General features: G+C 45.7%; 1 protein-coding gene across 1 annotated transcript in view; it reads left to right on the forward strand.

Moving 5' to 3' along the window:
• Window positions 1–16,122, forward strand: part of LOC135530602 (metal transporter CNNM1-like) — a 59,370-nt gene extending 43,248 nt beyond the window's left edge. The window contains exons 2-10 of the mRNA XM_064958902.1: window positions 7,273–7,416; window positions 8,678–8,848; window positions 9,825–9,994; window positions 10,699–10,789; window positions 11,027–11,172; window positions 11,753–11,993; window positions 13,023–13,124; window positions 13,367–13,468; window positions 14,758–16,122. Of these exons, the coding sequence (XP_064814974.1) occupies window positions 7,273–7,416; window positions 8,678–8,848; window positions 9,825–9,994; window positions 10,699–10,789; window positions 11,027–11,172; window positions 11,753–11,993; window positions 13,023–13,124; window positions 13,367–13,468; window positions 14,758–14,837 (1,247 nt within the window). The 3' untranslated portion in view covers window positions 14,838–16,122. The remainder of the gene's footprint in view (window positions 1–7,272; window positions 7,417–8,677; window positions 8,849–9,824; window positions 9,995–10,698; window positions 10,790–11,026; window positions 11,173–11,752; window positions 11,994–13,022; window positions 13,125–13,366; window positions 13,469–14,757) is intronic.
• The last annotated feature ends 467 nt before the right edge of the window (window positions 16,123–16,589 follow it).

A 16,589-nucleotide genomic window follows, 5' to 3' on the forward strand; every position in this document is an offset into this window, starting at 1 on the left:
AGACACACTGATCCAGAGAGACTTACAGTTAGTGAGTCATTTAGCAGACACACTGATCCAGAGAGACTTACAGTTAGTGAGTCATTTAGCAGACACTCTGATCCAGAGAGACTTACAGTTAGTGAGTCATTTAGCAGACACTCTGATCCAGAGAGACTTACAGTTAGTGAGTCATTTAGCAGACACTCTGATCCAGAGAGACTTACAGTTAGTGAGTCATTTAGCAGACACTCTGATCCAGAGAGACTTACAGTTAGTGAGTCATTTAGCAGACACTCTGATCCAGAGAGACTTACAGTTAGTGAGTCATTTAGCAGACACTCTGATCCAGAGAGACTTACAGTTAGTGAGTCATTTAGCAGGCACACTGATCCAGAGAGACTTACAGTTAGTGAGTCATTTAGCAGACACACTGATCCAGAGAGACTTACAGTTAGTGAGTCATTTAGCAGACACACTGATCCAGAGAGACTTACAGTTAGTGAGTCATTTAGCAGACACTCTGATCCAGAGAGACGTACAGTTAGTGAGTCATTTAGCAGACACACTGATCCAGAGAGACTCACAGTTAGTGAGTCATTTAGCAGACACTCTGATCCAGAGAGACTTACAGTAGTGAGTCATTTAGCAGACACTCTGATCCAGAGAGACTTACAGTTAGTGAGTCATTTAGCAGACACTCTGATCCAGAGAGACTTACAGTTAGTGAGTCATTTAGCAAACACTCTGATCTAGAGAGACTTACAGTTAGTGAGTCATTTAGCAGACACTCTGATCCAGAGAGACTTACAGTTAGTGAGTCATTTAGCAGACACTCTGATCCAGAGAGACTTACAGTTAGTGAGGCATTTAGCAGACACTCTGATCCAGAGAGACTTACAGTTAGTGAGTCATTTAGCAGACACTCTGATCCAGAGAGACTTACAGTTAGTGAGTCAGTTAGCAGACACTCTGATCCAGAGAGACTTACAGTAGTGAGTCATTTAGCAGACACTCTGATCCAGAGAGACTTACAGTTAGTGAGTCATTTAGCAGACACACTGATCCAGAGAGACTTACAGTTAGTGAGTCATTTAGCAGACACTCTGATCCAGAGAGACTTACAGTTAGTGAGTCATTTAGCAGACTCTGATCCAGAGAGACTTACAGTTAGTGAGTCATTTAGCAGACACTGATCCAGAGAGACAGTTAGTGAGTCATTTAGCAGACTCTGATCCAGAGAGACAGTTAGTGAGTCATTTAGCAGACTCTGATCCAGAGAGACAGTTAGTGAGTCATTTAGCAGACTCTGATCCAGAGAGACAGTTAGTGAGTCATTTAGCAGACACTCTGATCCAGAGAGACTTACAGTTAGTGAGTCATTTAGCAGACACTCTGATCCAGAGAGACTTACAGTTAGTGAGTCATTTAGCAGACACTCTGATCCAGAGAGACTTACAGTTAGTGAGTCATTTAGCAGACACTCTGATCCAGAGAGACTTACAGTTAGTGAGTCATTTAGCAGACACTCTGATCCAGAGAGACTTACAGTTAGTGAGTCATTTAGCAGACACTCTGATCCAGAGAGACTTACAGTTAGTGAGTCATTTAGCAGACACACTGATCCAGAGAGACTTACAGTTAGTGAGTCATTTAGCAGACACTCTGATCCAGAGAGACTTACAGTAGTGAGTCATTTAGCAGACACTCTGATCCAGAGAGACTTACAGTTAGTGAGTCATTTAGCAGACACACTGATCCAGAGAGACTTACAGTTAGTGAGTCATTTAGCAGACACTCTGATCCAGAGAGACTTACAGTTAGTGAGTCATTTAGCAGACTCTGATCCAGAGAGACTTACAGTTAGTGAGTCATTTAGCAGACACTGATCCAGAGAGACAGTTAGTGAGTCATTTAGCAGACTCTGATCCAGAGAGACAGTTAGTGAGTCATTTAGCAGACTCTGATCCAGAGAGACAGTTAGTGAGTCATTTAGCAGACTCTGATCCAGAGAGACAGTTAGTGAGTCATTTAGCAGACTCTGATCCAGAGACTTACAGTTAGTGAGTCATTTAGCAGACACTCTGATCCAGAGACACTTACAGTTAGTGAGTCATTTAGCAGACACTCTGATCCAGAGAGACTAACAGTTAGTGAGTCATTTAGCAGACACTGATCCAGAGAGACTTACAGTTAGTGAGTCATTTAGCAGACTCTGATCCAGAGAGACAGTTAGTGAGTCATTTAGCAGACACTCTGATCCAGAGAGACTTACAGTTAGTGAGTCATTTAGCAGACACTCTGATCCAGAGAGACAGTTAGTGAGTCATTTAGCAGACACTCTGATCCAGAGAGACTTACAGTTAGTGAGTCATTTAGCAGACACTCTGATTCAGAGAGACAGTTAGTGAGTCATTTAGCAGACTCTGATCCAGAGAGACAGTTAGTGAGTCATTTAGCAGACTCTGATCCAGAGAGACACAGTTAGTGAGTCATTTAGACACTGATCCAGAGACATTTAGCTCTGATCCAGAGAGACTTACAGTTAGTGAGTCATTTAGCAGACACTCTGATCCAGAGAGACTTACAGTTAGTGAGTCATTTAGCAGACACTCTGATCCAGAGAGACTTACAGTTAGTGAGTCATTTAGCAGACACTCTGATCCAGAGAGACTTACAGTTAGTGAGTCATTTAGCAGACACTCTGATCCAGAGAGACTTACAGTTAGTGAGTCATTTAGCAGACACTCTGATCCAGAGAGACTTACAGTTAGTGAGTCATTTAGCAGACACTCTGATCCAGAGAGACTTACAGTTAGTGAGTCATTTAGCAGACACTCTGATCCAGAGAGACTTACAGTTAGTGAGTCATTTAGCAGACACTCTGATCCAGAGAGACTTACAGTTAGTGAGTCATTTAGCAGACACTCTGATCCAGAGAGACTTACAGTTAGTGAGTCATTTAGCAGACACTCTGATCCAGAGAGACTTACAGTTAGTGAGTCATTTAGCAGACACTCTGATCCAGAGAGACTTACAGTTAGTGAGTCATTTAGCAGACACTCTGATCCAGAGAGACTTACAGTTAGTGAGTCATTTAGCAGACTCTGATCCAGAGAGACTTACAGTTAGTGAGTCATTTAGCAGACACTCTGATCCAGAGAGACTTACAGTTAGTGAGTCATTTAGCAGACACTCTGATCCAGAGAGACTTACAGTTAGTGAGTCATTTAGCAGACACTCTGATCCAGAGAGACTTACAGTTAGTGAGTCATTTAGCAGACACTCTGATCCAGAGAGACTTACAGTTAGTGAGTCATTTAGCAGACACTCTGATCCAGAGAGACTTACAGTTAGTGAGTCATTTAGCAGACACTCTGATCCAGAGAGACTTACAGTTAGTGAGTCATTTAGCAGACACTCTGATCCAGAGAGACTTACAGTTAGTGAGTCATTTAGCAGACACTCTGATCCAGAGAGACAGTTAGTGAGTCATTTAGCAGACACTCTGATCCAGAGAGACTTACAGTTAGTGAGTCATTTAGCAGACACTCTGATCCAGAGAGACACAGTTAGTGAGTCATTTAGCAGACACTGATCCAGAGAGACTTACAGTTAGTGAGTCATTTAGCAGACACTCTGATCCAGAGAGACTTACAGTTAGTGAGTCATTTAGCAGACACTCTGATCCAGAGAGACTTACAGTTAGTGAGTCATTTAGCAGACACTCTGATCCAGAGAGACTTACAGTTAGTGAGTCATTTAGCAGACTCTGATCCAGAGAGACAGTTAGTGAGTCATTTAGCAGACACTCTGATCCAGAGAGACAGTTAGTGAGTCATTTAGCAGACACTCTGATCCAGAGAGACAGTTAGTGAGTCATTTAGCAGACTCTGATCCAGAGAGACTTACAGTAGTGAGTCATTTAGCAGACACTCTGATCCAGAGAGACTTACAGTTAGTGAGTCATTTAGCAGACTCTGATCCAGAGAGACTTACAGTAGTGAGTCATTTAGCAGACACTCTGATCCAGAGAGACAGTTAGTGAGTCATTTAGCAGACTCTGATCCAGAGAGACAGTTAGTGAGTCATTTAGCAGACACTGATCCAGAGAGACTTACAGTTAGTGAGTCATTTAGCAGACACTCTGATCCAGAGAGTTAGTGAGTCATTTACAGACTCTGATCCAGAGTCAGTTAGTTCATTTAGCAGACACTCTGATCCAGAGAGACTTACAGTTAGTGAGTCATTTAGCAGACACTCTGATCCAGAGAGACTTACAGTTAGTGAGTCATTTAGCAGACACTCTGATCCAGAGAGACTTACAGTTAGTGAGTCATTTAGCAGACACTCTGATCCAGAGAGACTTACAGTTAGTGAGTCATTTAGCAGACACTCTGATCCAGAGAGACTTACAGTTAGTGAGTCATTTAGCAGACACTCTGATCCAGAGAGACTTACAGTTAGTGAGTCATTTAGCAGACACTCTGATCCAGAGAGACTTACAGTTAGTGAGTCATTTAGCAGACACTCTGATCCAGAGAGACTTACAGTTAGTGAGTCATTTAGCAGACTCTGATCCAGAGAGACTTACAGTTAGTGAGTCATTTAGCAGACACTCTGATCCAGAGAGACTTACAGTTAGTGAGTCATTTAGCAGACTCTGATCCAGAGAGACAGTTAGTGAGTCATTTAGCAGACTCTGATCCAGAGAGACAGTTAGTGAGTCATTTAGCAGACTCTGATCCAGAGAGACAGTTAGTGAGTCATTTAGCAGACTCTGATCCAGAGAGACAGTTAGTGAGTCATTTAGCAGACACTCTGATCCAGAGAGACTTACAGTTAGTGAGTCATTTAGCAGACACTCTGATCCAGAGAGACTTACAGTTAGTGAGTCATTTAGCAGACACTCTGATCCAGAGAGACTTACAGTTAGTGAGTCATTTAGCAGACACTCTGATCCAGAGAGACAGTTAGTGAGTCATTTAGCAGACACTGATCCAGAGAGACTTACAGTAGTGAGTCATTTAGCAGACACTCTGATCCAGAGAGACAGTTAGTGAGTCATTTAGCAGACACTCTGATCCAGAGAGACAGTTAGTGAGTCATTTAGCAGACACTCTGATCCAGAGAGACAGTTAGTGAGTCATTTAGCAGACACTGATCCAGAGAGACTTACAGTTAGTGAGTCATTTAGCAGACACTCTGATCCAGAGAGACAGTTAGTGAGTCATTTAGCAGACACTGATCCAGAGAGACTTACAGTAGTGAGTCATTTAGCAGACACTCTGATCCAGAGAGACTTACAGTTAGTGAGTCATTTAGCAGACTCTGATCCAGAGAGACAGTTAGTGAGTCATTTAGCAGACACTCTGATCCAGAGAGACAGTTAGTGAGTCATTTAGCAGACTCTGATCCAGAGAGACAGTTAGTGAGTCATTTAGCAGACACTCTGATCCAGAGAGACAGTTAGTGAGTCATTTAGCAGACACTCTGATCCAGAGAGACAGTTAGTGAGTCATTTAGCAGACTCTGATCCAGAGAGACAGTTAGTGAGTCATTTAGCAGACTCTGATCCAGAGAGACAGTTAGTGAGTCATTTAGCAGACTCTGATCCAGAGAGACAGTTAGTGAGTCATTTAGCAGACTCTGATCCACAGAGACAGTTAGTGAGTCATTTAGCAGACATTGATCCAGAGAGACTTACAGTGAGTGCTTCATTTAGCAGACTCTGATCCAGAGAGACAGTTAGTGAGTCATTTAGCAGACATTGATCCAGAGAGACAGTTAGTGAGTCATTTAGCAGACTCTGATCCAGAGAGACAGTTAGTGAGTCATTTAGCAGACTCTGATCCAGAGAGACAGTTAGTGAGTCATTTAGCAGACATTGATCCAGAGAGACAGTTAGTGAGTCATTTAGCAGACTCTGATCCAGAGAGACTTACAGTTAGTGAGTCATTTAGCAGACTCTGATCCAGAGAGACTTACAGTTAGTGAGTCATTTAGCAGACTCTGATCCAGAGAGACTTACAGTTAGTGAGTCATTTAGCAGACTCTGATCCAGAGAGACTTACAGTTAGTGAGTCATTTAGCAGACTCTGATCCAGAGAGACAGTTAGTGCGTTCATCTTATGACAGCTAGGTGAGACAACCACATCACAGTCATAGTACTTTTTCCCTCAACAAGGTATTTCTCAGCAGTCCGTGTTAGTAGGAAAAGACAAGGGCCTTTGTTTGTTTGTCTCCTCAGGAACATGTCAAGGGAGACTGTTGACTCCACCAATATTCCCTTACCTCTGACCCCATTCACGTAGTTATCTCTTGCTATTCCCTTACCTCAGACCCCATTCACGTAGTTATCTCTTGCTATTCCCTTACCTCAGACCCCATTCACGTAGTTATCTCTTGCTATTCCCTTACCTCAGACCCCATTCACGTAGTTATCTCTTGCTATTCCCTTACCTCAGACCCCATTCACGTAGTTATCTCTTGCTATTCCCTTACCTCAGACCCCATTCACGTAGTTATCTCTTGCTATTCCCTTACCTCAGACCCCATTCACGTAGTTATCTCTTGCTATTCCCTTACCTCAGACCCCATTCACGTAGTTATCTCTTGCTATTCCCTTACCTCAGACCCCATTCACGTAGTTATCTCTTGCTATTCCCTTACCTCAGACCCCATTCACGTAGTTATCTCTTGCTATTCCCTTACCTCAGACCCCATTCACGTAGTTATCTCTTGCTATTCCCTTACCTCAGACCCCATTCACGTAGTTATCTCTTGCTATTCCCTTACCTCTGACCCCATTCACGTAGTTATCTCTTGCTATTCCCTTACCTCTGACCCCATTCACGTAGTTATCTCTTGCTATTCCCTTACCTCTGACCCCATTCACGTAGTTATCTCTTGCTATTCCCTTACCTCAGACCCCATTCACGTAGTTATCTCTTGCTATTCCCTTACCTCAGACCCCATTCACGTAGTTATCTCTTGCTATTCCCTTACCTCAGACCCCATTCACGTAGTTATCTCTTGCTATTCCCTTACCTCAGACCCCATTCACGTAGTTATCTCTTGCTATTCCCTTACCTCAGACCCCATTCACGTAGTTAGATCCCTTTGCACAGCCAGAATAAATACGTTTAAATACATACATGCTTTTGTATACTAAAAAATTACATTGTTTTATGTTGGAGTTTCACCTCCCACATAGTCTATCCCCTCCATGTTTGTTAGCTAAGTCCCACAGGTTAGGGTAGTATTATGATGTCATATCCTGTCTCTCTCCAGGCAAGTCCCACCTGGCCATCGTCCAGCGGGTCAACAACGAGGGTGAGGGTGACCCCTTTTATGAGGTCATGGGCATCGTGACCCTGGAGGACGTTATAGAGGAGATCATCAAGTCAGAGATACTGGACGAGACTGACCTCTACAGTACGTACACGTACACACGCACGCACACACGCACACACGCACGCACGCGCACGCACACAATACTGCTGATTCTCAATGTGTGTGTGTGTCGGTGTGTGTGTGCACCTGCATGTGCGTCCATCCATGTGTGTGTCTCACCCTACATCTGATAACCTCTAAGTGTCTCCCTCTACAGCTGATAACCTCTCTAAGTGTCTCCCTCTACAGCTGATAACCTCTCTAAGTGTCTCCCTCTACAGCTGATAACCTCTCTAAGTGTTGTCTCCCTCTACATCTGATAACCTCTAAGTGTCTCCCTCTACAGCTGATAACCTCTCTAAGTGCTGTCTCCCTCTACAGCTGATAACCTCTCTAAGTGTCTCCCTCTACAGCTGATAACCTCTCTAAGTGCTGTCTCCCTCTACAGCTGATAACCTCTCTAAGTGCTGTCTCCCTCTACAGCTGATAACCTCTCTAAGTGTCTCCCTCTACAGCTGATAACCTCTCTAAGTGTTGTCTCCCTCTACATCTGATAACCTCTAAGTGTCTCCCTCTACAGCTGATAACCTCTCTAAGTGCTGTCTCCCTCTACAGCTGATAACCTCTCTAAGTGTCTCCCTCTACAGCTGATAACCTCTCTAAGTGCTGTCTCCCTCTACAGCTGATAACCTCTCTAAGTGTCTCCCTCTACAGCTGATAACCTCTTTAAGTGTCTCCCTCTACAGCTGATAACCTCTCTAAGTGCTGTCTCCCTCTACAGCTGATAACCTCTCTAAGTGTCTCCCTCTACAGCTGATAACCTCTCTAAGTGCTGTCTCCCTCTACAGCTGATAACCTCTCTAAGTGCTGTCTCCTGTCCACAGCTGATAACCTCTCTAAGTGTCTCCCTTACAGCTGATAACCTCTCTAAGTGTCTCCCTCTACAGCTGATAACCTCTTAAGTGTTGTCTCCCTTACAGCTGATAACCTCTCTAAGTATTGTCTCCCACTGATAACCTCTCTAAGTGTCTCCCTCTACAGCTGATAACCTCTCTAAGTGCTGTCTCCCTCTACAGCTGATAACCTCTCTAAGTGTCTCCCTCTACAGATGACAACCTCTCTAAGTGTCTCCCTCTACAGCTGATAACCTCTCTAAGTGTCTCCCTCTACAGATGACAACCTCTCTAAGTGTCTCCCTCTACAGCTAATAACCTCTCTAAGTGTCTCCCTCTACAGCTGATAACCTCTCTAAGTGTCTCCCTCTACAGCTGATAACCTCTCTAAGTGTTGTCTCCCTCTACAGCTGATAACCTCTCTAAGTGTCTCCCTCTACAGCTGATAACCGTTCTATCCGTCTTTTCTCACCATGAGAGGAAGCAGCAGGATTTCTCCATCTTTCATCTGTCGGAGAACGAGATGAAGGTGAAAATCTCTCCCCAGCTCCTCCTCGCCACTCACCGCTTCCTCTCCACAGGTAGGCCCACTGTGATGTCACTTCCTGTCCACTGTGAGGTCTCTTCCTGAGTGTTAAATAATGAAATATATCATCTCTGTGGAAATAAATTGTTCTCAATTTGAGGCCTGGTAAAAAAACAACCCATTGAATAGTAAAGAATGTTTACCAGTTATTACAAATGACCTTTTTCTTATTACTTTCCCACTGACTCTCTCATGTCTTCCCCTCTATCCCTCTTTCATCTCTCCCCTTTTACTGCCCTCTCCTCCTACCTCTTCTATCCCTCTTTCATCTCTCCCCTTTTACTGCCCTCTCCTCCTACCTCTTCTATCCCTCTTTCATCTCTCCCCTTTTACTGTCCTCTCCTCCTACCTCTTCTATCCCTCTTTCATCTCTCCCCTTTTACTGCCCTCTCCTCCTACCTCTTCTGTCCCTCTTTCATCTCTCCCCTTTTACTGCCCTCTCCTCCTACCTCTTCTGTCCCTCTTTCATCTCTCCCCTTTTACTGCCCTCTCCTCCTCCTCTTCTATCCCTCTTTCTTACTGCCCTCTCCTCCTACCTCTTCTATCCCTCTTTCATCTCTCCCCTTTTACTGCCCTCTCCTCCTACCTCTTCTATCCCTCTTTCATCTCTCCCCTTTTACTGCCCTCTCCTCCTACCTCTTCTATCCCTCTTTCATCTCTCCCCTTTTACTGCCCTCTCCTCCTACCTCTTCTGTCCCTCTTTCATCTCTCCCCTTTTACTGCCCTCTCCTCCTACCTCTTCTGTCCCTCTTTCATCTCTCCCCTTTTACTGCCCTCTCCTCCTCCTCTTCTATCCCTCTTTCATCTCTCCCCTTTTATTATCCTCTCCTCTTATCTCTTCTGTCCCTCTTTCATCTCTCCCCTTTTACTGCCCTCTCCTCCTACCTCTTCTATCCCTCCCTCCCTCCCTCCCCCTCCCTCCCTCCCTCCCTCCCTCCCTCCCTCCCTCCCTCCCTCCCTCCCTCCTGTAGAGGTGGAGCCCTTCAAGCCAGCCCACCTATCAGAGAAGATCTTACTGCGTCTCATTAAACACCCCAGTGTGGTCCAGGAGCTGAGCTTCGATGACAAGAACAAACTGGCCCCACAGCACTTCCTGTTTCAGAGAAACAAACCTGTTGACTACTTCATCCTGTTACTACAGGTACAAACGCCCACAATAATTGTCCCTTAGCGATAAATTGATTTGAGAAAACATTAGGAACACCTTGCTAATATTGAGTTACACCTCCTTTTGCCCTCAGAACAGCCTCAATTCATCGAGACATGTACGAGGTGTCGAAAGTGTTCCACAGGGATGCTGGTCCATGTTGACTCCAGTGCTTCCCACAGTTGTGTCATGTTGACTGGACGTCCTTTTGGTGGTGGAACATTCTTGATACACACCGGAACTGTTGAGCGTTAAAAAACCCAGCAGCATTGCAGTTCTTGACTTACTCAAACCGGTGCGCCTGGCGCCTACTGTACTACCCGTTCAAAGGAACTTAACTATGTTGTCTTGTCCATTCACCCTCTGAACGACACACATACACAGACCATGTCTCAATTGTCTCAAAGCTTTAAAATCCTTCTTTAACCTGTCTCCTCCCCTTCATCTACATTGATTGAAGTGGATTTAACAAGTGACATCAATAAGGGATTGTAGCTTTAATCTGGATTCACCTGGTCAGTCTATGTCATGGAAAGAGCAGGTGTTCCTAATGTTTTGTATACTCAGTATATCATGTGCTGCAGGTGGAGGTGCTGACTGCTACAACAACCCTGGTTTTATATATAACTTGGATCTTCTAGAATGTGGCTTAGACACAAATCAGGGAACTTGACAATTTCTCTGTCCTGTGTGTCCAGGGTCGTGTGGAGGTGGAGTTTGGTAAAGAGGCTCTGAGGTTTGAGAACGGAGCGTTCGCCTACTACGGGGTGCCTGCCATCATGCCCACAGGTAACTGGCTCATCACTCACTCACTCACTCACTCACTCACTCACTCACTCACAAACATTAACACGTGAATATTGAGAAACAGTCTGTGCACATTACAAGCTCAAAGAAAACAACGTTTCATGAGAAACATAACAGATTACACACGTACATTATCTGGACTGTCCCATTGCATAGACCAGAGAGTGGTAGAACACTATCTCATCCCTGTCTGACTCATTACCATCCTGTATGATTCAGTCCACAGATCCCCCTCCCGTAGCAGTGGTCTGGACCGGTCTGACTCTATGCTGTATGGGGGCAGTCTGGGCCAACTCAACGGAGGGGGGAGCGTCTACCTGCCTGACTACTCTGTTAGGCAGCTCACACACCTGCAGGTCATTAAGGTAGGCCTACCTAGACTACGGTACAGTACAGCCCCGCCCACCTCACGTTACCTGGATACACCTGCTCCAACACCATTTGGGGGACCTTTACTTGGCTCTCTAGCGACTCCATGTGGCGGGCCGGGCGCCTGCAGGCTGACCACGGCCGTCAGTTGAACGGTGTTTCCTCCGACACATTGGCGCGACTGGCTTCCGGGTTAAGTGGGCGAGCGTTAAGGAGCACGGTTTGGCGGGTCATGTTTTGGAGGACACATGACTTGACCTTTGCCTCTACCGAGCCCGTTGGGGAGTTGCAGTGATGAGACAAGATCGTAATTGAATTTGGGAGAGAAAGGAGGTCAAATAAAATAAATTAATAATAAAGGTCCCAAATAGCACCCTATTCTTTATACAGTGAACTACTTAATACATAGTCCTATGGTCCTTGGTCAAAAGTAGTGCACTTCATAGGAAAAAGTGTGTAATTTGTGATGCAACCTAGTAGCTTAGTCAGAGCTGTGGTACAGTACAGCCTCTAACTTCGACCTATGATTATTTATGACCTACGACCTTTCTTTGACCTTCGACTTCTAAACCCCAGATCACCCGTAGCCACTACCAGAACGCCCTGACAGCCACTCTGATGGACAGCTCCCCCCAGACCCCCGACACAGACGCCCGGCCCACAGACGGGAACACTCCCGACCTCCCTGTCCCAGAGCAGAGTGGAGACCACCTCCTACCCCCCAGAGAGACCCGGCCCAGCTCGGCCAGAACCAGAGGACAGCAGTCCTCCGTCCCACACAGCACCTCTCTGCTCAACGAGAAGAACCGCATCGTCCGTAAGTCAACCATACTGGTAGGAGGGAGGTAGAGAGAGAATAGACTTACTCCCTTTGCTTACTCCCCCTACAGGCAGTAAATCAGACGGTCAGAACAGCCCCAGTGACTGTGTGTATCATAACTGTCCTGTCTCCCCCTACAGGCAGTAAATCAGACGGTCAGAACAGCCCCAGTGACTGTGTGTATCATAACTGTCCTGTCTCTCCCTACAGGCAGTAAATCAGACGGTCAGAACAGCCCCAGTGACTGTGTGTATCATAACTGTCCTGTCTCCCCCTACAGGCAGTAAATCAGACGGTCAGAACAGCCCCAGTGACTGTGTGTATCATAACTGTCCTGTCTCCCCCTACAGGCAGTAAATCAGACGGTCAGAACAGCCCCAGTGACTGTGTGTATCATAACTGTCCTGTCTCTCCCTACAGGCAGTAAATCAGACGGTCAGAACAGCCCCAGTGACTGTGTGTATCATAACTGTCCTGTCTCCCCCTACAGGCAGTAAATCAGACGGTCAGAACAGCCCCAGTGACTGTGTGTATCATAACTGTCCTGTCTCCCCCTACAGGCAGTAAATCAGACGGTCAGAACAGCCCCAGTGACTGTGTGTATCATAACTGTCCTGTCTCCCCCTACAGGCAGTAAATCAGACGGTCAGAACAGCCCCAGTGACTGTGTGTATCATAACTGTCCTGTCTCTCCCTACAGGCAGTAAATCAGACGGTCAGAACAGCCCCAGTGACTGTGTGTATCATAACTGTCCTGTCTCTCCCTACAGGCAGTAAATCAGACGGTCAGAACAGCCCCCCCAGTGACTGTGTGTATCATAACTGTCCTGTCTCTCCCTACAGGCAGTAAATCAGACGGTCAGAACAGCCCCAGTGACTGTCTCTCCCTACGTAAATCAGACGGTCAAACAGCCCCAGTGACTGTGTGTATCATAACTGTCCTGTCTCCCCTACAGGCAGTAAATCAGACGGTCAGAACAGCCCCAGTGACTGTGTGTATCATAACTGTCCTGTCTCTCCCTACAGGCAGTAAATCAGATCAGAACAGCCCCAGTGACTCCGTGTTCCTCAGGATGGATGAGATCTCGTACATCAGAGAGGAGCACTCAGAGAGGGACGGCACCAACGGTAAGAGAATACAGGGAGGAACAAAGGAGTGGGATGGAAGACTGGAGAATAAGGAGGATGTTGGTGATGAGGGAAGACATTTAACACAGACACAACATCCACAGTTTACTATGGAGATAACTGTCTGTCTCTCTCTCTCTCCCCTCTCTCTGTCTCTCTCTCTCTGTCTCGCTCTCTCTCTCACTCTCTCTGTCTCTCTCTCTCCCTCTCTCTCTCTCTCTCTCTCTCTCTCTCTGACACAGCCTCTGTTGCTATAGAAACGGACGCCCCCTCCTCTTTCATCAGTACTCTGTCTCTGAGTGGATCAGAGGACACACTGGGCAAGAAACTACTGCTCAAACTCAGTGAGTCACACACACACACAACATACACAACATACAGTACACACACACACAAGCATGCATACACACAAATACACACACACCTTTACTCTCTTGTATTCTAACACCCGTGTGACAATCCAATTGCCCACACACACACATACAACCATTTAAATCTCAACCCAGCCACTGTGAAGGCACAAACCCAACAACCCCACGCTGTGTGTCCCCTCCACCGGTCACTTTGTCATGTTAGGATACGTCCCAAATGGCACTTCATTCCCATGGATCCTGGTCAAAAGTAGTGCACTAAATAGGGAGTAGAGTGCCATTTGGGATGCACCCTTAGTAACTGTCTAAATCCTGAGCCTTTCTCTTTCCCTGCACCTCTGCTCCATGAACAGCTGTGTCCTAGCAACCAGTCATTCATTGGGCCCTGCCTCCCTCTGCCAAGAGTATTTTCTCTGGAGGCCCCCCTAACGGAACCCCTGGCCCCTCACAGTGTGTGTGTACCACTCTGGCCCATCACTCTGACCTCCACAAAATCTCCCTCTCTCCCCTCTCTCTCTCTAACACTCACATAGGAGAGCCAACTAGTGTGTTCCTCTCTTCTCTCTACTGGCCCACTGCTGAGTGAGCTATGGAGAATGAATGTTAAGTGAGCCTCCCAAGTGTCACACCATTCCCAAAGCTCTGTGGGTCCTTTTCAAAAGTAGTGCACTTAATAAGGAACAGTGTGCCAGTTGAGGTGCAACCTGAGTGTTTCTCTGCTCAGTATCATAGAGCTACTTTAACTAAATGACTGTCCTAAACACCCCCCACCCCACGTGGTCCCTCTCTGAGCCAAAGAATGGTCTCTCTCATTTCAGTAAAAGGCTGAAACTGGACCAAAATCACAATACATTGCAGGAAATAAGCAATAAAATCCCGGTCAGAAGTAGTGAACTAAATGCCATTTACAAAGTAGTTGTAATGACATTGTCTTTGTCCAATTCATTGATTCACAATTAATAGTATTCATGAAATGCAGATACTTTTTTTCAATTTACATGTATATATTTTCCATTTAAATGTATATTTATTTCAATTAATAGTACATTTATTTCAATAAAATGTTGATATTTTCAATTAAATGTACATTTTTATTTTAAAAAAAGACCAGTTAGTTTCAGTTAGATGTATTTTTTCCATACATGGTTTTTCTCTGTTAAATGTATACATTTTTTAAAATTTAATATCTATATGTGTCAATATATATATATTTTTAAATGTATATATGTTTTTCAATTAAATGCATATTTATTTCTCCTCAGGTCACAAGAAGAGGAAAAAGTCTCGGGAAGGAGACAAGACACCTGAGGAGACATCAGAGCAGCCGCTGGTCAAGACCTAGCAGTGTGTGTGTGTGTGTGTGTGTGTGTGTGTGTGTGTGTGTGTGTGTGTGTGTATGGACTAACTCATACGATCATCAACAGCCTATTTCCTTCCTCTTTTTGATCGTTTGTCAGACGTTCGTCACTAGTTGACCCCTCTGATGTCCCAACCAACACACATTCTAAAGGGAAACAGAGGGATATAACAGCACATAGACAAGATAGACCTCATCTCCCCCTAACACCCCCACAGCCTGATCTTAGACCGAACCAAATGGGAGGAACTCACTGAACCAGCGGGACGGAAGCTACCATGTCATCATGAACCTGGGTTTTTTTTTCTTCTTGAATGTTTCATGTCGAAGTGGCGAATGGATTTGAAGACAAAGGATGTCAGGAGAAGAGAGGAGGTTTTTGGTTTAAGCCACTGTCACAATTTAATTCACCCCCCCCTCTTACAAAAGAATTGAATTGGCCCTGTTGGAGCTGTGACAAGGAAACCAAAGACTATGTAGAGATCATCAGAGCACAGAAGAATATTCACCATGCGCCATTATAAAGAGCTCATCCATTCCTTCTTCAGGTGCTTTTATGGATGCTGTGTCACTTGTGTTATTTGATAGTGAATGTTTATTACTATTCTCTTCTGTCCTCTTTCCCAACTACTGTCTAACGGGGGAATCCTAACCTTCACTTGAGTGGATTTTCGTGCATTGATATGGGAGACTTAAGTTAAAAGTCTATTTAGGATTCACCCAGAAGTTGACTTGTCAGAATGGACTCATGCTATAGTGGTGTAAGGGGTTTAAAAGGACTCGAGACGGTTTGGGGTTTGAATGCCTTACTAAAGAGAAAGTCTTCAATCTGCATGTTTTAGGTACTGGCTGAGCACCATGTAGACCTCTATTCTCTCAGCCCGACTTATCTCAACTTCCTCAAACGGTGTGTATGAGAACTGACCAGTCACAAGAACGGACCAGTCTCTTCCAAATGATGTATATGAGCAATACTGAAACTCTTCTACACAGTTGTGAAAGGGACACATCCAAAAGACACTACTAATGTAGGATATGCCATTAGGAAACATCTTGTTGTAGAGAATACATTTCTTATTTGATCTGACAAGCTGTACCGTAAGACCCATGTTTCTCTCTCTCTCTCTGGATTAAGACCACGGGGTGTGTCTCTGCTCTGACTGGGTTTGTGCCGATTCAGGTTTGTGCCACTGCACCACAGTGGGGGGAGAAAGATGGGGGAGGAGAGAAAGGGAGAGGGGTAGAGGGAGGGGAGGAGAGGCATAGAAGATGGGAGGCTAGAGGGAGAGGGATAGAGAGAGGAGGGAGGGGGGGAGGAGAGAGGAGGGAGGGGAGGAGAGGCATAGAAGATGGGGGGCTAGAGGGGGAGGGATAGAGAGAGGAGAGAGGAGGGAGGGGAGGAGAGGCATAGAGGACGGGGGGCTAGAGGGGGAGGGTTAGAGAGAGGAGGGGGAGGAGAGAGGAGGGTGGGGAGGAGAGGCATAGAGGACAGGGGGCTAGAGGGGGAGGGTTAGAGAGAGGAGGGAGGGGAGGAGGGAGGGTAGGAGAGGCATAGAGGACAGGGGGCTAGAGGGGGAGGGTTAGAGAGAGGAGGGAGGGGAGGAGAGAGGAGGGTGGGGAGGAGAGGCATAGAGGACAGGGGGCTGGGAGAAAAAGGAAATGTGAGGGATGGAGAGAGGGTAAAGGGGGAGTGATGCTCTGTGGCTCCTGTCATTGGTCAGTGAGGAAGAGAAGAGC

Source organism: Oncorhynchus masou, unplaced genomic scaffold, assembly GCF_036934945.1.
Source record: "Oncorhynchus masou masou isolate Uvic2021 unplaced genomic scaffold, UVic_Omas_1.1 unplaced_scaffold_1391, whole genome shotgun sequence".
In the NCBI taxonomy this organism is placed as follows: domain Eukaryota; kingdom Metazoa; phylum Chordata; class Actinopteri; order Salmoniformes; family Salmonidae; genus Oncorhynchus; species Oncorhynchus masou.